This window comes from Alosa sapidissima, chromosome 10 (genome assembly GCF_018492685.1).
Source record: "Alosa sapidissima isolate fAloSap1 chromosome 10, fAloSap1.pri, whole genome shotgun sequence".
In the NCBI taxonomy this organism is placed as follows: Eukaryota; Metazoa; Chordata; class Actinopteri; order Clupeiformes; family Clupeidae; genus Alosa; species Alosa sapidissima.
The window spans coordinates 20544901-20566743 of NC_055966.1; the positions used below are offsets into that span (position 1 = coordinate 20544901).

Consider the following 21843-nt stretch of genomic DNA (forward strand, 5'->3'; position numbering starts at 1 on the left):
ATTGCCTTCCTATTCATTTTGTGTCCATATGTTCTAAGCTTTACAAACAGCAAAAACGATGTGGCATGTGTGAACTATGTACAGTTTTCTCTCCAACAGCACTTGTTCTTCCATTAGTTTTCCCTCCATCATTTTGGCCTTTGAACCTTGTAGGGCCGTGTGCATTTCGTCCATTGGAAGCTTGAGCCGAATTCGAAGCAGATCTGTGTTGCTAGGTATCGAGCAAATTCAGAGATGGAGAACAAAGAAACCGTAAGGTTTTCCTTGCTATTCTAAACTATATTATTCATCTAGTCAATGATAGTGTTGCAATAGTGGAACGATTATCATTATGCACCTCAAAATATAGGTAATTTGCCAGATCGCACACAACCAACCATTTAGTCAATTACAATCTCTTATTGCCTATTTGTCAGTGAAGCGGTGAAAGATCAGATCACGTGTTTCTGCGACCGCCTCCAAGACCGGTTCTATCTTGACTGAAGAGTAGACTTCCTTTATTAATGCACAATGTTGTCATTTGCCAGACGACAGCTGGCTTAATCTACGGACGATTTCATACTCGTTTACAGTCAGGCGTGCGCTACACTCATGCAATGGGTACATTCTGCTTGGTAAGAAGTGGCTGTTTCCTCCGTCAGGGTGTACCAGGCCTACCCACTGTGCTGCACCGCCAGTACAGCCTCGACATTTCTGCAGGGCTTCTCCGCACTCAAGGCTATATCGATGGACGCTGGGTGTCTGCACCGTCGACATTCCCAGTGCTAGACCCAGCAACGGGAAAGGAGCTGGCCAAGGTAGCTGACTGTGGACCTCGGGAAGCACAGGACGCTGTCAATGCAGCCTACAAGGCATTTCATTCATGGAAGCGTCAGACTGCAAAGGTAGCCACATTGCTTGTTGTCGAACTTTCAGAAATCATTGTACAACTGTCATGACAAGGACGTTTGAAACGAGTAACTGTCTGCGGTCTAGATTAATAGCCTCTAATTTACTGAGCAGTTAGCTAGCTAGCTTTATGTTCAATGCACAGTTCAATGCTGTGCATGTGAAGTTATATTCAGAGCAAAATGACAATCTTTTCAGCTAATAGGTCAATGGTATTCTTTTTTCTGTTATTGACATGTCTATGTGTTTCCAGAGTTAAACCATTTGAATCTGGAAATGTATTAGTATAAGCATAATGCTTATTAGTAACCATACACACACAGATGTGTATGGTTACTAATAAGCATAAGTCCAGCCTTGCATAAACTGGATCTCAATGCTTCTGACCAGTGCACACTAATGATAAACTCACTTCCATGTAATATGTCACCCAACAATAAACTCACTTCCATGTAATATGTCACCCAAACATGTGTGAATCCAGCAGATTTAACTGCTGGAGGATCTAGTTGTATCCAGTTTAACCAGTTCAGTTGTTCTTGTCCTTAGTGTGGGTGTGGGGTGGGGGGGGGTGGGGTAACCATAAAAAATGTAGCTTGCTTCTTTTTATCTTTAATTTCGTAACCTCACAGTTTTCCCTAATACATTTCAGGAAAGGAGTGTCCTCCTTAGGAAATGGTTCGATCTCTTAAACCAACACAAGGAAGATCTCGCAAAGATAATCACTGCAGAATGTGTGAGTAAATTAATTTATTTTGTACTTCTAAGTAACTTTTCACTCTACCTTCATGGTTCTGGCCTAGATTCCTTTGATTATTGATCACACTGTTTTACCTGTACAATACAGTTGTAATGCCTGCAAGGTGATGTATGTAGTTGCAGTATGTTGTATTTGATGAGTTTCCTCCAACGAGGAAAGAACCAGAAAGAGACCAGTCCACATGCAACCCCAGTCAAATTGTTAGTTTCTCGTTGTCTTGTTTCTCACACATGCATTGTTGTCCAAGACCGTATGGCAATCTCTCCCTCAGGCTCTCCTCAACAGCAATGCTGGCTCTAAGCCCTTTAAAAGAGATCACTGGTGATAAACTGAATGAGAATACCGGATTGTTATGAACTAATGCACGGATGGTTCTGAGCTAAATTTTTTAAAATGAAATGGTTTTATTGCCTATTAGTGTTGACCAAAGGAGTCCTCAAAATGACTCATATTTTATGCCTGAAATAAAGCCTTTTATACTGAAGTTATGTGAATTTTATGTGAAGGATTTACCTGTTGTATGCTGACATCTCAATTTTAGTCTTAGTCTACTGCTTGCTACTGAAGTTAAGCAAGTGTTCATGTAAACTGTTGCCATAATCTACTGTTTCTCTCACTCAGGGCAAACCCATGAAAGAGTCGCTGGGGGAGATTGCCTACTCAGCCTCTTTCCTGGAGTGGTTCTCTGAGGAGGCACGACGCACGTATGGAGACTTCGTTCCATCCGCAGCCAAGGACCGCAAGATCCTGCTGCTCAAGCAGCCAGTGGGGGTGGCTGCCATCATCACCCCGGTGAGTGTCAGTGAATTTAAAAGAGTTTGTTTTGTCTGTGTTGCTCTTTCCCTTGTTCTGCAGCTAACTGGCACAGTTAAGGTTAAAACTGTAGTACTCGTAGTAGTGCAATTAGTAACATTATGACCATTAGCAATATAGACATTGTCCTAGAACATTTCATTGTGGTATCAATTGCATTTATTCAGAGCTGAATTTAATGATGTTTTCTAAACAAACGGGAGGAGCCCTTAGGGATGATTGACAGCAATTAACTCACCTGTCTTCCGCCGCCAGGATATTTAAGCCGGCCTCCTTATCCGTACGTCACACGTTGCAGCGCTCGCAAAATTATCCCTCCTCCTCCTCCCCCTACTCCTCCATTTCACTGATAGCCCAGTTACTCATCCTCCTTACACTGGGGGTGCAAGCGGCCATCGCTCTATCACGATCTCCGCTTCAGGCATTCCAGGACCACGGCCAGCTACCATGCCAAACACACGCTTAGCCTATACGCTCAGCATAGCAATCATACCGACGGGCGAACTAGTGAACTATATGTAAATGTAATGGTAAATATGAATGTCTTTTATAGTGGAACTTCCCCAGTGCAATGATCACCAGGAAGGTGGGTGCTGCTTTGGCTGCTGGATGCACTGTTGTGGTGAAGCCTGCTGAAGACACACCTCTGTCCGCGCTGGCTTTGGCTGAGGTCAGTACTCTCTGCATATTATTAAAGGATCACACTTTTCTTGGGCTCCTTTAAAAGAAAAAGTACAGGGTTTCCTCATGTCAGCTCATAGATGTAAATATTCTTTACTGTCTCCCCTTGTAGCTGGCAGAACAGGCAGGCATCCCTGCTGGGGTGTTTAACGTCGTTCCCTGCTCAAGGGAGAAGACCCCGTCTGTAGGAGAGCTTATCTGCACCGACCCGCTTGTTGGGAAGGTTTCCTTCACCGGGTCTACAGCCACTGGCAAGGTAAGAGCGAGATCGATTAAACAGTCACAGTAACCCGTGGGTGCATATACGGTACTACAGATATTGAGATCGCACATCCACAAAAATAGCCACCTAGAGGAAAGTGCATTGAACTAATGTTTGTTTTAAAGGTGGGTGCACATTGAACCAATGTTTGTTTTAAAGGTAGAAAGATTCTGACCAAAAAAGGTTGTTGATATCTGAGCTCAACAGGCAGTTAAGTTATTCTCCTTCCTACCCATGTTGAATGGCTGGATTTGTTAATGGCTCAGTCGGATGTTTGTTTCTCTTTTACCAGCTCTGTGTACGAAGTGAAGGACATTTATTATACAAATTAGGTCTTTTTAATGACTATAAAAATTAAATCAAAGATGTCACTCAGTCTTTATTAACATATGGATTTCCTCTGGCATACCCAGTCATCCCCTGTGTTCCTCTGTGCTCTCAGATCCTGCTGAAGCATGCTGCGGGCACAGTGAAGAGGGTGTCCATGGAGCTCGGGGGACATGCGCCTTTCATTGTGTTTGACAGCGCCGACGTGGACAAGGCTGTGGCGGGAGCGATGGGATCCAAGTTCAGGAACTCTGGGCAGGTCAGTAGTGGCACTTGGATCTTTACGTTTCTTCAAAAACTGGTGGGCTCCGAGCTCCAGTTGCATGTGCTAAAAGAGCACAATGAACATATTACCATATCATGTAATTTTCATCTTATACTTCTGACGATGGTATAGATTCACCTCGATCATTGTAATACCTACCAGAGGGCAGGATTCTGGGCATGACACTGTTGGCCAGCATTGAGCTTTCCTATCTGCACTTCTGTTAATGCCACTCCTCTGTCCTCTCCCTCCACGGCACCCGCAGACGTGTGTGTGCTCCAACCGTTTCCTGGTGCAGAGTGGGATCCACAATGTGTTTGTGGAGAAGCTGGGAAAGGCCATGGACGCTGAGCTGAGGCTTGGACATGGCTCTGACCCAAACACCACACAGGGACCCCTCATCAACGCCCGTGCCGCAGAAAAGGTGCTTCACACGCCGCTAGGACTTGCTTGTATATATATGAAGTATTAAGCCTTTATAGTTTGGGTTAGGGTTAGATTTGGATTAGGTTTTTTTAGGATTGGATTTGGATTCCCTGTTGTCTGACAATGTATAACCTGACAACAGGATGAAAGACAAAAATTATGTTAAAGGAGTTGAAATGCAGTGAATGCTGCAACAACAGTTCCTAGTAGACAACTAATTCTTCTTGGGCTTTATAAAACATAATTTGACATTAATATTTACATTAATATGATTTTACATTGACTGTATGTGTGTTTTAGCACTTCTGACATAACCTTAGGTTTTAGAATGAAAGTTGAAACTATTTCAGTGTTGAATATAGATACAGATTCTGGAATACTCCCACTCTTGGTAAAGTTATTGCTCTTCGTGTCAGGTGGAGCATCAGGTGAAAGATGCAGTGTCCCAGGGGGCAGTCCTCTTGAGGGGAGGCAAACGTCTGGAAGGTTCCTTCATGGAACCAACCCTATTGGCCAATGTCACAACTGACATGCTCTGCACCAAAGAAGAAACCTTTGGGCCCTTGGTTCCAGTCCTCAAGTGAGTTGGCAATGGAATAAAATGGAGGCAATGGGAAAGAATGATGAAAAATATTAAGATAATAATAATAATAATAATAATACATTTTATTTATAAAATGCCTTTCAAGCATAGCATAATGGCATAGCATTGTGTAATTTATAGAGTCGGATGAGATGACTTAAGTATAGGGGTTAGCGTTGGAAGATTTTTTACTTTTCATTTTAGTTTTTTGTTTGTTTCTTTTTCTAAGTAGGCAATAGTGTAATTATGTATATTTTTACAGGTTCAACACCGAGGAGGAAGCTCTTGCCATTGCTAATGCAAGCCATGTTGGCCTGGCAGGTCTGTTAATTAACTTAATGATTTACTCTTTCTAGTTGATATCTATCCTAAAGGCTATAAAACAAAGCAAGGTTACTGGCTTACCCAGGTTACTTCAAGAGTAACCTCTGATCTCAAAACAACATGTCACTTTTGAAACAATAGATGCTTGATGCAGTGTTCCTTTAGAAATCACCGGTTACTCACAAAGTTACCTGGGTAAACCGGAAACATCGCTTCCTAGTACACCCCTCTGACAGAGAGTCTCACGGTCCTTGTCTTTATTTTCCTGTAGGTTACTTCTTTTCACAGGACCTCAGTCAGATCTGGCGGGTGGCAGAGCACCTGGAGGTCGGCATGGTAGGGGTCAACGAGGGTCTGCTCTCCACCCCTGAGGCCTCATTTGGCGGGGTCAAGCAGTCTGGACTGGGCCGGGAGGGCTCCAAGTATGGCATTGAGGAGTACTTGGATGTCAAGTACATGTGCTTCGGAGGCCTTACTCCTTGAGCGCCTGTGCCTGTGTGTAGCGATTGCAGGGAGGCATCTTCAGACAACGCATCACTTACAGTATATAGTACAGTCAAAGGATAGACAATCATCAAATAATGACACTGTGAATTCAGCTTGTGAATCCGTGCTGCACTTCATGCAAACTACATCCTGTTTAAAACACAGAAACATTCTGTCAAAATAATAGGTCCATCATAATCATGCCTTCTCCAACCAGTAAACAGGGAAAATAAATCTAAAAAGCACAATCCTATGTTATTACCCTATAACAGAAAATATGTATTAAAAATGCGAGTTTGAGGCTGTTAATAAGTCATTGATGAACTCACTGATTAAAAGACGTACCGAGTAAATAATCTAATACTGAGTAACAGTTGCTGTAAATTACTAAGAAACGCACAACATTACACAGCTGTCTTTAGTGTTAGATTGTGATGCAACCTCCATCTAATTACAGTGCTATGCCACTGGTGTCTGTGTTTCTGTGCGACGTATGTAACATGATCCAGAAAACCTCTAAGTTGTATGAATTGCAATGTCAACGTATTTCTGAAAGTTTGCACATGTAATGTTGTCTCAATTAGTTTATTTCTTAGGTGAGCCTATATTTTAAAATGTCTATTTTTGTGATGCTGCTAAAAGTTAACATTTTGCCCACTTTATATTAAGTGGCTTTAGATCTTATGACCTGCAGTACTTAATTAGACTACAATTTACTTTTGTATTGATACATACGGTATCATTGCATAATTTGGGGTTAGAGTTGATTGGTTGCATGTCTTAATGTGCTTGAAGATGTCCATAGTATTGTGAATTACCTTGGTACATTGTCAGGCCAATTAACATAAGGTGGACCAGATATAGATATATATTTAAGGAATCTACCCAAATTTATATCACCGGTATGTTAGATATAAATGTTTAGAGAAAATTGTGTTTAAAATATTTTTGTTGCCAAACATTGTTCCTAAAGTGCCATCTAAAATGTGATTCAGCATGTTTTTTCCATCATGTCCTTAATGTACATTTCTAACTTTTGTAAATAGTGATTACAGTTAATTATTAAAAAAGAAAGATGTGATTGAATTCTGTATTGATTTTCACACTTGTTTTCTGACTACTGAAGTAGATTATAGAGTCAAACTTGCTAAATGTCTGTTTATTTGAATTCTTTGCAAAAAGAATTGGTAAGAACAGCAGTTATAGCTTTTATTTGGAACAGCATCCAAAATAAAAATATTATCGAACTTAAGACAGTGCATAAACACAGGCATACAAGTTAAATCAATACCTGGGTATGACTAAAATTGGATGCAATTATGTTTTCCTTTGCTTTTGAAATTTGTAAGCATGTTTTATTGGTCAATGTACTGTAGTTTCATGTTACCAAGTAGACATGCTTACTGTAAGTCCTTATGATATCAGCATGGCATTACTGCACAGAACTTTTTATTCTTAACTTTTCCTGAAGTACATAGTATACCAACCTCAATTATGTTGTGGAAACCACGTTACATAGCGAGGGTTTGCAGCATAACTCTTGCCTAATACAGATCGACAAAGGAATATTAGCATCATATATTAAGAGGTACAGAGTTAAGGAGGGTTCAAAACAGCTGCAACAGTGATTCACAGGATTTGGTAATTTAAAGTGCTTAAAATAAATTGAGAACTTCATATAATTTTCCATGAGAGACATTACATTTCTTATCTTGTTTGCATTATGCAGATCACTGCACATTTGACAAAGTGTATCAACTATAATGATTGTAAAGAAATCTCAGCCCTCAAATCAAGAAGTAAATATGCAATTCACAAGAGACAAGAGTTTGTAGCATATCAAGTTAGCAGTCAATGTCATATGCACGAGGGGCCATCCTATTTACATTCACCAGTCTGTCCATTTCATAGTCTTCAGCAGGTGAAGTCCATACATTCGCAGGCTGTGAGAGCTCTTCTCTTGGGTAGTTTGAGGAGGCCCGAGTGGTGTTTTCCTCTAGTTCTTTGTGTGTAATCTGTGGAGCAACAGGCAGTTGGCCAACTCTCAGCCGTCCACTGGCCGGAAGCTGAACGCGTCTCCATTCCTGGTGGCACCATTGGAGCGGTTCCTAGGCCGGTCAGACCTCTCGTGGCTGAAGATGGTGTCCTGCTCGCTGTCGAACTCCGACTCGGACATCATTAGGCTAGAGTTGTGCTCTGTGCTCCTGTGTTTGATGTCTAGGGGAAGCAGAGACAAACAGTCTCTTATGAGTGGCCATTTTCCTAATATTGTGATAAAAAGATACCTTTCACTTTTGTCAACTAATAAAATAATGACAACACAAAAGAGAAAATTGCACATGCTAGTCATGTTGCTTGACAAGTGGAGCAAAATGCTGGCAATATCATGGCTAGGACCTGGATTCACTGGGAAATAGTGCATGAGTGTGTGCCTTTTGAGAGATGTGGGGCTGTTGTAGCGTAGTGTTAAGGAGCTAGGTTAGCATGCAGTAGCCGGAAGAGTTGTGGGTTCAATTTCAACCCAATTTCAATTTTAACCCTAGGGGGGGCTGTAAATGTTACATTACAATGCAACAATGTCCTTGTAATATAATTGACAGATGTAAGTCGCTTTGGAAAAAGTGTCCGCTAAATGTAAACATAAGGAGCCATTACACTACCCCTGAGCCTTAACTGCCACTCCATTTGGTGTTACTGTAGTCATTTGACAAACAAATCTCATCCTCACCATTGTCCTCATTCCAGAAAGCATATAACTGGATAATTTAAAGAAATAACTGCAATTAAATTTCCCAAGACTGATTCCACACGTCCACTGTAGAAGCCCTTTTTTACTCTGGGGGGAAAAAATCCACTCAAGTCTTACGGTATTTTGGCCTCAGCTCCATCCTCTCCTGTTCGTCCATGTTGTCCAGAATGGTGTACTTTGTTTTCTTCCTCACTTTAGTGCGTCTGCTCCTTCAAAGGCAAAATAGCAACCAATAAACAACACGTGAGAAAGAACCAGAGACAACTGTCTGATGGTGTACATGGCTCAGGCTCAATGACAATGTCACTGAGGTCATATGCAGGTGACCGTACCTTTTACAGCAGCAGAAGCAGGTCCAGCTGACTGAGAGGATGAGGACGAAACCCAGAAACAAAGACAGAACCACATAGAGCACGTTCCACTCTGGTCAGAAAGAGAGGGCAAAAGGAGGCTTGTTACTTTGACATCTTGATTCTTCACAGAGATTTGGTGATGTCAAGTAGGTCCTTGTCCTATGATGATAAGACATACTGAGGAACATGACTGAGCTGTGCTCCCCATAATGACTTGTTACCCTGATGACTATTTTAAATGAGTGTGTGTGTGAGTGTGTGTGTGTGTGTGTGTGTGTGTGTGTGTGTGTGCGTGTGCATGCATGCTCACCGCAGTTGCTCTCTCCATCCTCCAGGAGGCGCTGGAAGGGGTTCTCCATCCAGAGGGGGTCGCAGGCACATGCCTTAGAGATGGGGTCACACTGACCTCGCCCAGAGCAGTGTAGAAGGCACACTGAAAACAACACACAACACATGGCCATGACTCCTTAACGCATCACAGTAAACCTCCATGAAATCCATCCAATCACAGTTCACAGTTGTTTTAGGTAAGGATTCTTGTTTATCCTGATTGAACATAAATGTTTGTGTGTACTCACTGACTGTGTCGACTCTGAGCACTTTGAAAAGCAGGAAATCTGTCTTTTCTCGCAGTAGCTGATTCCGCAGCATCTTGGCAAGCTGAGGTCCCGGTATAGTTCCATCTGATCCTTGGACTGAGAACCTCATTACTGTGCTGGTACCAGACACACACATACAAACACACACACACATTTACACACACACACCCAAATACAAATGAAAATGAACTGTTATGACACGTCACAGCGCTAGACCTCTGCTAGACCCCTTCAAGTAGCTAGTATTGGTATTGGTAAATGGACTGCATTTATACAGCATATTTCTACTCCTCAAAGTTCTTGACAATTTCATGTTTCATATTCAACTATTCTCACACACACACACACACACACACACACAAACACACACACACACTCATAGGCTAATGCTTATGTTGATGATGAAAGTGATGCAACTATTCTGTATGTCTAAACTGACCATTACATGGGTCCATGCATTAAGGCTGGAGCTGTCTGTTATGCCTCCCAGGCTGACCTACAGACATACAGACCTACAAAATTCTTCCTGAAGTCCAGTCAATCTGGGCGACCCATTGAATATTGAATTTTTTTAATTAACCTAAGACCTCCTCACGTATTACCTGATGTCTGATTGGCCATGCAGGCCTTTGAGGGCGATGTCAGCGTCCAACACATGCAGCAGAGCTGCCAGCTGTCTGAGCACCGTGCTCCTCTGCTGCTGACTCACCTGGGCCACGCCCACCTGCAGCTCAAGCTCCACCTCCTCCCTTTCACGCGGGTCTGAGAGGATTGGGCAGAGAGAAATAGATAGAAAACTCAGAGGTCTCTCTCTACCCATCCAGCACACATAAACAATACACAGTTGTTTCTTGATTGCTGTTTGAGAAGTGCATTATTGTTTGCTTTAGGCTTTGCTGGCCTCATTTACATCCAACTATCTTGCATTTAATTATTGCCAGTGACATATTGATCTTAGACTCATTTCTGGATTACTGCCTTGGATATACTTTCTTTGAAAAGCACATATGCAGAGGCTGGTCAGTCAGACTATAGGCATGGTCTGGATAAGTGACAGGTCCTACCGGGACGCACTTCCACAGTGGCGGTGGCTGAGCTGGATCTTCCCAGGGCATCGCTCACACGCAGCTGGAACAGGTAGGTGCCCTCCACCAGGTTGGCCAGGTACAGAGAGGACATCCGCTCGGAGCCGTACAGGATGTCCTGCCATCAGTGGACAACAGGCTGACTTTACATTGTGATTAGATGGTGTCTGTTTCTTTTTAAGTTATATAGAAACCTATGAATCTCATTAGATGAATGATATCTGCCTGCGGTGTCATGGAAAGGCTGAATGGAGAACAAAGTGGCACAGGTTTATGTAATAATTGTTTTCTTCTCTCACAGTGTGCACGTAACATAACAGAAAATAACAGGAAATCGTTCACTGTTGAATGATGATTTGGATGATATGTGCAATTGCATTAAGGCTTCACTCACCCCAGCAGCTGGGCTCTGCTCATCTCTGACCCACAGGAATGAGACGTTAACTGGGCCAGCATTGGACACGGAGCCGCAGAGGACCAGAGAGTTGTTGGGCAGGGTCAGTGTGTGACTGCCGCTGGCGTGGGCCACCAGGGGCAGACTTCTGACTGTGGGGGTGATGGAGGGAAACATCAGACTGGCTATCAATTAGTGTGCTGCTGCTGCTGTCGTGTTGCCCACACTGCATTCTCTGCTTCACAAGGAGACTACTTGACAGAACACACAGTGACTATCACACATAAAAATGCAATGCTAAGGCACTGGGGTTATCCTGAATGGAACATGAAAGTTTGGAAATAATTACAAATTCACTGTAGTGGTAACTCAAATGAATGTGTGCTAATTAAATATGTGTACAGATGTAACTGGAGGACCTCAGAGTGGACCTGAAATCCTACCTTCTTTGACAGTGACAGTAAAGGCAGCAGTGTCTGTTGCCCCCTGCTGGTCTTTCACAGTAAGCAGGAACTTGTGGCTTCCTGCTCTAAGGCCTGTTGCCATGGTTACTGCCTTATTTGCATCCCGGATTTTTGACCCCGGTGGACCACTGCAAAATGGCAAGAGTAATTAGATGCACAACAATTCCCCAAACAGTATGTACATTTACATTTACATTTATTCATTTGGCAGACACGTTTATCCAAAGCGACTTATACAGAATTATAGAATTTACATTTACATTTACGCTACAGACCTACAAGTACAGCAATAGAATAACATTTAAGCTACAGTGCAGAGGAGACTATTTACCGCTAATTACCGCTGCATCTGCCAATACTATTACTAGTGGATATGAGTGCCTACATTTTAAGCTATAGTCAAAGTATTATATGTATGCATCCACAATTGTCCAATCTCAGCAAGAAGTACAAAAAGTATTTCATTTTTACACCGATCAGTTGCTATTTCAAACTGTGGGAAAAGGTAATGATAAAGCACATGGATTTGTTTACAAGCTAGCGAACGGTTAGCATAAGTTTGGCAGAACTATGTGGATGTTACAAGGTAAGAAACACGATTTAAAACGAGTTTCTTGTTTCTCACTTCTCTTTCCGGGACAGTAGTCTCAATGTTGCAAGGTTGGTTTTCCGCCTGGGAACGCTAGGCGCAGGGGGGAAAGTCACCATTTTCACCGGAACAGGTCATTTAACCATCCAAATGATTTCTAAACGGGTTTATTACGTTGAAATAGTTGCCAAGTTCCCCTTTAACACCTTGCCCTCTTACTATAAATCCTACAGTAATCCTACAGTGGGAATGTACAGGTAGTCAGGCCAGGTGGGGTACCTGACGGTGTCCCAGTGAAAGCTGGCAATGCCCTGGTCATCTGTGCTGCTGCTGCCGTCCAGAGTGACACTGTTGACAGGGAGGATCAGCTGCCTGTCAGGGCCCGCCACAGCCACCGGGGCAGTGTTCTCTTCAACACACACACACACACACACACACACACACACTATTCAGTACACTGACAGCAACTTGGTGTTGGTGTTTTTGTTACACAGCATATCAATGTAACTCACTATCCAAACATATTTTACTGTTGTCTGAATGGCCACCACTGAAAACATAGCAACATTACTCAATATCTCAAAAATCATAACTCAACTCAACGCACAGCAACATAAGCAAGCACGCTGTATATCTAACGATCAAAATCCTTAACTAGTCTAGTTTTATTCAATGCATAAGTAATCTTAAATGTGTGCATGATGACTATAAGGTATTTGTGAAGCGTTGGCGTTTACCGGGCAGTACGGTGACAGTGGCAGTGCTGGAGTCCTCCTGTCCGGAGGAGTCTGTGACGGTCAGCTGGAATGTGTACCGGCCCTCCTGCAGCCCAGAGAGCTGAAGGAATGGCTCTTGCACTCCCTGTTGTTCACACACACACACACACACACACACAAGTAATTACTACAATGACTATTATCATTATTCATCCCTGTGTTGTTCTTTCTCTCTCTTTATGCATGTACACATGTACTGTACAGAATATCATTGGGCGGGGATCACATTGGCAAGCGGCAACACTCAGATCATAATAAGTTCTATCTCGTTCCTAAGTAACACAAACGGTTTGCCTAAAGCAGTGTTTCTCAAACTTTTTCAGACGAAGGACCACTTAACCAATAAAAAAGAAATGCACGGACCACCTAGCTAAAAAAAAAAAAAAAAGATTAGACCTACTTCAATAGGCCTACACTCACTGAACCACCTTGCTTATTGTCTTTGCACTTTGCTTATTGTGTCAGAGGATTCATATGATTTAAACTGGCTTATCTTACATAAACAGTGTTGCAGAACTGTTTGGATTTACATACAAGTTGGTTCAATATTGCAAACAACTCGTCTATATGATATTTTACCATGTCTGCTGGCGGACCACACGTTGAGAAACACTGGCCTAAACTGACAATTGAATGCGCTCGCGTTGCGCTTTGAGAAGTTCAACGCTCCGCTTGTTTAAGGTTAGCGTTACGCTAACGCGACCCATAGAGAACAATAGGAAACCTGCCGCTTGCCACCAGTCAGTGTGATCCCCGCCTTAATGGTAAAAAAGACTGCACCTCACTGAGGGCTAGTAGAATATTGGAGATTCATATCAACAAGATGTACAGTAATGCCAAGGAGTTTTGCATCATCATTGTCCATTTGTTATATTACATCTTATATACACAGGTTTCCCGTTTACTAACAAAACTAGATGCGCGCGCAGCTGTGAGACGCTTGGTTGCCGGCCACAACATATTTTTTTGTATACCCCTGTTGTCTCAATGATAATAACATCTCATTTCAGAGTTTGTCGTTCATTTGCATTTTTAATATAACATCGTCTTTTGCGAAGACATGTATTCTGTTAGGGATATTGAACATATTGAACATTCTTTTACCATTGTGATTTCGAATTGGTGCAGTTTTCAGCACACGGGGTAAAGTACCTTGCTGAAGGGCACAACAGTGGAAGCTGGGATTTGAACCCACAACTTTTTGGCTACTGTATGCTAGCCCAGCTCCTTAACCACTATGCTACCACTGGTTAGCGCATGAGAGCTCATGGTACCTGCATGGTGACCACTCTGCTCTGGCTGCTGGGGTGTAGGGCCCACAGGTAGCTGATGACCCCCTGGTCGTCGCTACTCTGGTTCCCCCTGAGGATCAGGTGGTCCAGGGGCAGGGTGATGACCTCGTCGGGACCCGCGCTAGCCACCGGGGGGCGGTCCTGTGGCTGACTGGCCACGCTTACAGAGGCGGTGGCGCTGTCAGCCAATCCCTGAGCGTCTGTCACCGTCAGCCTGCGGAGGTAAAACCGGAACAAACCGCACCTTAATTAGGTCAGGTCAAATTGTCACATCCCCACCAGGGGAGGGAATCCAACCCCAGAGGCAAGTGACAATTTAACCCATGGATGAGTTCCCAAACTAGGTGAAGTAACAGAAAGTGTCTACTTTTGCATACAGATTAAAGCCTTTGAGCTCTGGTAACATATTATTGCAGAATATCATTAACAGAGATTCTGCGGCTGCAAAACCAGCAGCATGGAGCTTGTCCTCATATCACTTCTACGGGTCAGTTATCACCACGTCAGCGCTTCTGTCCAAGAATGCACCGAGTGTTATGGAAATACCGGATGCCCCTAGGGTGATTTTCTTACTTGAAGGTGTACTGTCCAGGCTCCAGGTTGTGCAGAAGGAGAATGGGCGTCTCTGCCGAGCTCCCGTTGGCCAGCAGGGGGCCGGCCACCTGCTCCCAGTGGTAGGTGACGATATCCCTGCCATCATCTGTGCTCTCTGGGAGGGAGAGAGGGGCACAACACAAAAGTACGGCTCTCGTGTAGACAAGGTTATAAAACCATGAGAGCTTGCTGGTGCCATCAAAGGGAGATTTAATGGGGTGGTTCAGTGAATTTAAACAACTGTGTTGCGCATTAGAACTTAGGGGACAAAGTTGCTAATAGAATAGTTAAATGTGAATAATGAGTGATATACAATTAATATAGGAATTAAATTATGCAAGTATAGTAGTACTGTATCTAGATTATAGCAACAGTAAACCTGAACAAAAAAGGACAGCACGTTTCACTGGACAATACTAAAACCAATGTCCAACATATAAAAGCATAAGGACAAAGGCAACAAGAAAAAGACCCTGAAGTCTCACCACTGCCATTGATGATGACCAGATCCACTGGGAAGGTCAGGTGCTGTGCTGGTGGGTAGACAATGGCTTTTGGAGAGTTGTTCACATCTTCTGGGGAAGAAACTGAATGTAAGTGGCAATTTCTGGTTGGTCATGCCGACACCACCAGTGGAACAACTGAGACGGAGCAGCCGTACCTGAGTGCACTGTAATGTTGACCACACTCTCCCCATAGAGATGTTCTCCACTCACAGTCACCTTCACTGCGTACTGGCCTGCAGAGAGCTGTCCAGAACACAACAGGACTGAAACAAACGTCCACTTATACACCTCTGTCCAGCTCACCCACGTGTCTCAACTACCCAAACATAAAACACATCACTGAGTGATTCTAGATTATGGCAGGGTTGTTTTTAGTTTAAGAGGAAAGGCTGAAACCTAAACAAAAGTGCTTTCATTCAATCTACCTCTGAAAGAGTCTGCATAGTGTCATGCATTTGTTATGTAGTTTGGGACTACTTCAAGAATCTCCATAGAGTGCTACTGTTCACTGGGTGTTTGCCTAGTATAACTATCACTGAGTAATCATTCTACATTGTTTTTTTTATGTCTTTTTAATTATTACTTTTTAAACACTTTTAAACTATTGCTCTTTTATGCCTTTATATACTATTACCTTGTGTGCTTTATGTTTTCTTTTTTATTGTTTACTTTTTAAACTATTATTTGCCATTGTATGCTTTTATCAGCTATTCCTGTTTGCTTTTGTTTATGTAAAGCACATTGAATGACCTCTGTGTATGAAATGCGCTACATAAATGAACTTGACTTGACTTGACTGTTGGTAATGTAGTAATATGGTATTTACCCCACTGATCTTTACACGCTTGCTGTACTCCCCTTCCATCTCCTCTTTGTGGCCTTCAGGCAAGCTAACCCAGCTCCATCTGTATGAGTAAGAGCTCTCTACACCGAAGAGACAAGAAAAAAGCAAGTTCTTCAACTCTGACAGACATTAATGGACTAAAAGTAAGTAATTAAGTGAGACTGATTATCAGTTATAAAGTTTCAAATCATCTTTAAGCTCTCAAGCTACATTTTGCATGTATAAGTACCGGTAGGTTGCTAATTATCATAACCATAACTGCAACCATAATGGTAACATAACCTCTGCTGTATTTGTATACACTATAAGTATGCATATTGTGTTAGTTGGCTGTTCAGTTTCTTCTTTTGAGCTTGTACCTGGTTGAGGTGCTGGGGAGACTGAGCCTCTCAGTTCCACAGTGTTGATAGGGAGTGTAATCTCCACAGGACCTTCAATTGACACCAGCAGGGTTCTTACTGCGTAGGACAAATAGATGTTAATGTTTATGAAAGGGATTAAAAGAAGAATAAAAAAACAGAAAAAGAAACTTGGGTAATCAGAGGCCTGCAAAGAAAAAGAAAAACTTGTAGGGAGAATGAGACGGACATCAAAGAGCCGATGTTTACACACAGTCAAAGCAAACGCACTGAGCACATTAACTTTGAAATGTAGTCAGTGTGGCGTATTGCAGTACCAGGTTCCACAGGCGTTGTCTGAGGTGTAGTGCTGGACGCAGTTAGCAGATTGCGAGTAGGAGACGATGTCCTCGTTTGACTCGACAGCTGGACAAGATACGCACTGAAGTTCTGCGACAAGGCAGTCGGCTCGGTGTTGGTGGAGGAAATGTTGGATAGATGTTCAACCCCCTGCAATAGGCAGAACATTTAAAAACAGTAGTTGTTTGTTTTCCTATCAAACTACATTCAATTGTGTAGCTCACTGCATTCAATTGTGTAGCTCTATGTGTAGGCTATAACTGCAGACAGATACTTGGTCTACACAGCTTGATATATCACTTATTTACTCCATAGCCATGAAAATAAATGTTCTTTAAATCCACAAGGAACATTCTGTTTAAATCACCCCTCACAATCCTCCACAATTGCAAGTGATGGAGCCAGATTGATTCTTTTTATTTGCCTCAAAGATGACACATAGGGCAGGCAGTGAGTGGGAATGACTAGAGCAAAAGCAGCTTGGCAAAGAGCAAGACAATAACAAGCTCGGGCTGCTATTATCCCTCCCTCAGTCTGTCGACTTGTTCATGAAAGGAACCGCATCTGTCTAACAAAGGGGAATTATGTAACACTTTCTTTTCTTAAGTGTTTCTTTATTGTGTAACCATTTCATTTGGATGTAAATGCTCCAACGCCACCTGACACAGAAGCATCAATTATACGCAGTCTTTTCTTCCAAGAGATGTGGTGCAACCCTGTTTCACATTCTCCGTGTATCAAAGAAATTTCCCGGCCAGCAGTGATCTAGTGAAGCGTGAAACATCAGTGCAATTCCTTACTGCCTCACAAGACTAAGGTCGTCTGAACTGACACTTACACTTACGCTCACATTCAGGTCTGCTGGAGCAGACACAGAGGGCCTTAGGGTGGGCTGTGTGTCACTCGGAGATGGTCCACTTCCATTGCTCATCACTGAGGAGGCGCTGGGCTGGACGAGGCTACTGCTGCTTCCTTGAGGATCCGGCGGAGTGCTCTGCAGCTCCTCCTTACCATCTTCAATGTCTGAGAGGTTCAGGGCCTCTCTCGAGCCCTGGATGTCCGGCCAGTCTAGGAGCCCCACCAGCCCTTCATTTAAGCTGTCCGTGTCCGCATCCACATTCACGTCCCTGTCCAACTCCTCCTCCTCCACCCCCCTGTAGCTGTCCGGGTACTCCAGCTCTGGGCCCTCGAAGCCCCGCTCCCCCTGCAGCAGTGCCAGGTCCTTCAGCGAGTCCTGGAGGGCGTGGGGGCGCGCTGGCAGCTGGTGCCAGCGGCCGGCGGGGAAGGGCTCGGCTCCAGCTCCGGCGCGCACCAGCGACTGCAGCACCAGCGTCTGCGGCGGGCGGCGCTGCAGGAAGGCCAGGTAGGAGTCGGCGCCGTGGCGCTGCTTGGGCGCGCAGTCGTCCTGCCGCCGGCAGCTCAGCACGTAGCAGCGGCGCTCGAACAGCCACGCCAGGTCGCAGCCCGGCAGCTCGCAGCAGGCGCCCGCACACTGGGCCAGAGACAAGGCCTTGGGCACGCGCAGGATGCTGCTGCTCTTCAGGTCAGGGGAGATGATGGACTCAGAGAAGGTGGCTGCTTGCCAACACTGGCTGGCCAGTGCATCTGTTGGGCAATACCACAGCACCATGCCATGCAATTACTGTCAGGATTTTGGTGGCAAGTCAGTCAGTTTGTTAGTGCCTGTCACTGTCATGTCTCAATATGTTCAGTTCAGTTCAGTTCAGTTTTTATTTGTCATTGTTACAGGATAACAACGAAATGTTATTCTATCTGCTTCTTTCTATTCATCTGTCTTCTTCTCTTCAGTCGATTCCTCTATGTATTCTTTTCAACATACAAATAGAAGTTAGTAATAAAACCAAATATGGGACTAGTGTGTAAAACTGTCTTAACAGTTAGTCATCAGCGTAGTTTTGTCTGACACAGCACTTTGTCACAACACTACACCACTCATTAGTAAAAAGCTATTATTTACCACCTCAGTCTCAAGACTCCACAATCAAGGACGCATGTAAAAGTGTAACTTTGACACTGCATTCATTTGCAGCCAATGAGCTAGATATATCCCACTCTGAGCTGGTGATGCTCCTCTCACAAACTAGCATGCTAGCCCCCAGCCAGCTGCTCTCTGAGTCAAACGGTTGCACAGATGGCAGCGCCATTGAAAGGAACAAAATAAACTCATTAAGAATAGCATGCAATATGCTTTCACGATACTCTATTCACATTATATGCTACTCGTTATCATGAACATAAAACATATCTATTTGCAGTGGAATATAATAATACACAGTTGGACCACACTTCAAGGACGGGAAGTGAGATAGACGCAAAATAATATGTACAAGGATATTGATATGCCGAGATGAGTAGAAACAGAATTACCTTTCATGACATGCAGGATTGGACAGAGGAACAGGAAAAGTCCAACTTTCATGGTGATGGGGGACCTGTTCTTTGTTTCGAGCAGCCAAGCTTCATGGACCACTAGCGCTATTCTCTGTATACTGGAGAAAAACAAAGAGACCACTGTGATGTTCGCCCTCTTGATCCCTCAGCAGAACAACAGATCAAAACACCATTGCACTTCTCTGTGAACTTTGGGAGGAACGCATGTGCCGCATGTGCCCTGAAGTTCCTCTCTGAACAGGAGAGAGATGTGTTGTGCATTCAGCCTGACTCATAAAATGGTCGCTGTATGACCCAATTTATTCCCACCCTGGCACAGATGACACCACACGTCTTTGTCTTCTGCCAACAAGGGTGATGGGCTGGGGCAGCTGTGCAGTGGGCAAGGGTATGAGAACAAATAATCCTCCTCTCACCCTGAGAGTTCTTACTGTAAGACATGCAAAAAGAAAGGCTGATATGGAAATATCCACTGATTTTAATTAATTACCAATTATTGATAGTTTGATGCCAAAATCCATTAAAAATATCAAAATCTCTGTCAATGCTGAGACCTCAAGAGAGTGTCCTAGATTGTGTTGGTGAAAAAACAACAAACAAAAAAACAAGCTAAAGCTCTTGTCCTCTGTGAACATTATTAGTCTACATGAAACACATTCTACCTCAGATTTGCTGGAGATTCAAAAGCTGTGTGGCTTTTCCTATCAATATAAAGCCCAGCATGGAGCTATGCTGAAGCCATATGCCCCTGTCTGAAGATGGGTTTAAGGGTAATAGGTGCGACTGAGGTTACATGAGGACACTAATGATTCCATAGGCCTACACCACATAGGTTACACCAACATCAGCACCAGCACCAGCTCATCTAATTACAGTATGGCAAACAGGTGTATACAGTAAACAAATGGTGTATAAATGGACGTAATGACCACACGGGATCTCGTTGTTGTTGATCACGACCAACTGTAATTCAGAAAATGACTGGGCATTTGACTGTGATAAACACTCATACATTTGTATCGACTGTAACAACAGGTAAGCCCGGGATCTGCATAGAAAACATGCCGTGTAAACAGAAACAAATAGTCAATGGGTAGGCTAGATTGTAAATCTGCATAAATATAACCGATTCTGCCTAATTTGATATGTTAACATTTATATGCACTAGTGCAGCGCACTGTAGGCTACTTAATAGCCAAGGTTTAACAATGTACAGTAAGCGCATCATGTCTTAGCCTACCTCAAAGATGTCCTGGATGTTGCGAAATGCTAAACCAGCATCTCTCCGTCGTGTTGTTGCCTTTAGTCCAGTGACGGACTGTTGTATCTACCGATGGTTAAATAATTAAAATCGTTAATAAAATCACGGCATGACATGTTTTTGATTGGGATGGAGGACTGCCGCTGCGCTGTGGTCTAAGGATGGAAATAAGGGAGTGTCTATAGCGAGCAGTAAGGGAGGGTTAGACACGTGGCTATTGATGTGTGATGCAGTAGCCTAGCCATTAGGTGAATCTGTCTCATCCCATATGATTGTTCGCCGCATGCAGGCCTACATAAGCCCTTTGTCGAAAGCATTTTGAATAGGTTTATGTTTAGGCTACAATTTCAAAATGTATAAGAAAAATAATAATGATTGATGCACACTTGTATTTGTGTAATTTATTCCTTTTGCCAAAAATGGATTCCAGCAAAGTTGCCTATGTATAATAGGCCTACCTATTGGGGAGCCTATACTGTTGATGTATGGTAAATAGGCCTAACAGTTAATTTATAATGAGAGAATGACAATCACTTAATTGTGATCCAATAGAGTGATCCAAAACAGATCCAATTGTTCTAAACGTTGTTTAGCTAATTATTCCATACAGTGGGATCCATTTCCCTACGTTTGAAAGGGTAGTTTCCAAAATTATATTGATATTTACGATGCTTGGGGTGAGCTAAAGAAGCACAACACCTTGCAAAGCGTGTAAGACCAAAGACATAGCGTCTAGTCCACCTCTGGGACAGTCCCTGAATGGCCTTGCCTACTGGTCAATTTTACGGGGAATAGATCCCTCCATTGTTTGGCCAAAATAGCTGCCAGGGGAGTGTTGTTACCAAGATGGTTGCAGACTGTATAAAGACGTTAGTATTTTGTCAGATAGTTAATTTAGTTGAACTCTTTAACCAACCCAACTGAGAGAGGTGGCTATCAGTAATATTTGTGGACAAACCGATTTTTTCTGACAAATGACATGTTAAAAAAGATGCTTTAGACCTCATAATGATCTTGCCATATTCTTTTACACCCTTTTATATTTTTTATACCCTTTTATACCCTTACCCCCTTTCTTTCTTTTAATCATAATACTTCTTTTTTGCTTTATTTGTTGGTTGTGTAGAATTGTTAATAAAAGTGCACTTGCACTTTTTAAAGCTTGTATCATTTTTAAAATGTTAGTTATATTTGCAAAGTTTTGTTTGTTGGAATTGTTAAGAAAATTTACTTTGGCTTCAATTAGCTCTGAATTTGTGTTTCATTTCAAGTCCTTGAGCCAGAGGGGTTGGTCAGAACCATCTGAGGGGAATAAGTCTGATTTTTGGAAAGGTATACCACACTAGAGTTAGGAATTAAGTGATAGTAGTAGCATTTTGTGTATTATCACCTTGTTTATGTCTATTATACCC

At 43.0% G+C, this 21843-nt stretch overlaps 2 protein-coding genes across 7 annotated transcripts; one reads left to right on the forward strand and one right to left on the reverse strand.

Moving 5' to 3' along the window:
- Positions 1–176: 176 nt before the first annotated feature.
- aldh5a1 (aldehyde dehydrogenase 5 family, member A1 (succinate-semialdehyde dehydrogenase)) lies at positions 177–6906 on the forward strand. Of its 2 annotated transcripts, XM_042105767.1 has the most exons (11): positions 177–252; positions 642–884; positions 1541–1624; positions 2270–2440; positions 3015–3131; positions 3255–3398; positions 3847–3990; positions 4262–4420; positions 4839–5002; positions 5268–5326; positions 5601–6906. In XM_042105767.1, the coding sequence occupies exons 1-11, from the start codon at positions 235–237 to the stop codon at positions 5810–5812; spliced, it is 1515 nt and encodes a 504-aa protein (XP_041961701.1). In that variant the 5' UTR covers positions 177–234; the 3' UTR covers positions 5813–6906. The 2 variants fall into 2 exon arrangements, with proteins under 2 accessions (XP_041961701.1, XP_041961700.1); XM_042105766.1 differs by lacking the exon at positions 177–252 and having other exon boundaries at positions 376–884.
- A 104-nt stretch (positions 6907–7010) lies between these two features.
- kiaa0319 (KIAA0319 ortholog) lies at positions 7011–21088 on the reverse strand. 5 transcript variants are annotated; one of them, XM_042105748.1, is made up of 22 exons: positions 20411–21084; positions 19480–19600; positions 19147–19268; positions 17597–18363; positions 16737–16908; positions 16420–16518; positions 16043–16140; positions 15372–15459; positions 15196–15285; positions 14690–14825; positions 14099–14330; positions 12786–12909; positions 12328–12457; positions 11439–11587; positions 10996–11147; positions 10581–10719; positions 10119–10278; positions 9496–9632; positions 9228–9350; positions 8897–8987; positions 8682–8773; positions 7011–8032 (listed from the first exon to the last, which is right to left on the reverse strand). In XM_042105748.1, the coding sequence occupies exons 3-22, from the start codon at positions 19196–19198 to the stop codon at positions 7860–7862; spliced, it is 3204 nt and encodes a 1067-aa protein (XP_041961682.1). In that variant the 5' UTR covers positions 19199–19268; positions 19480–19600; positions 20411–21084; the 3' UTR covers positions 7011–7859. The 5 variants fall into 5 exon arrangements, with proteins under 5 accessions (XP_041961682.1, XP_041961684.1, XP_041961679.1 ...); XM_042105750.1 differs by lacking the exon at positions 19480–19600 and having other exon boundaries at positions 17603–18363; positions 20411–21088; XM_042105745.1 differs by lacking the exon at positions 19480–19600.
- Positions 21089–21843: the final 755 nt, after the last annotated feature.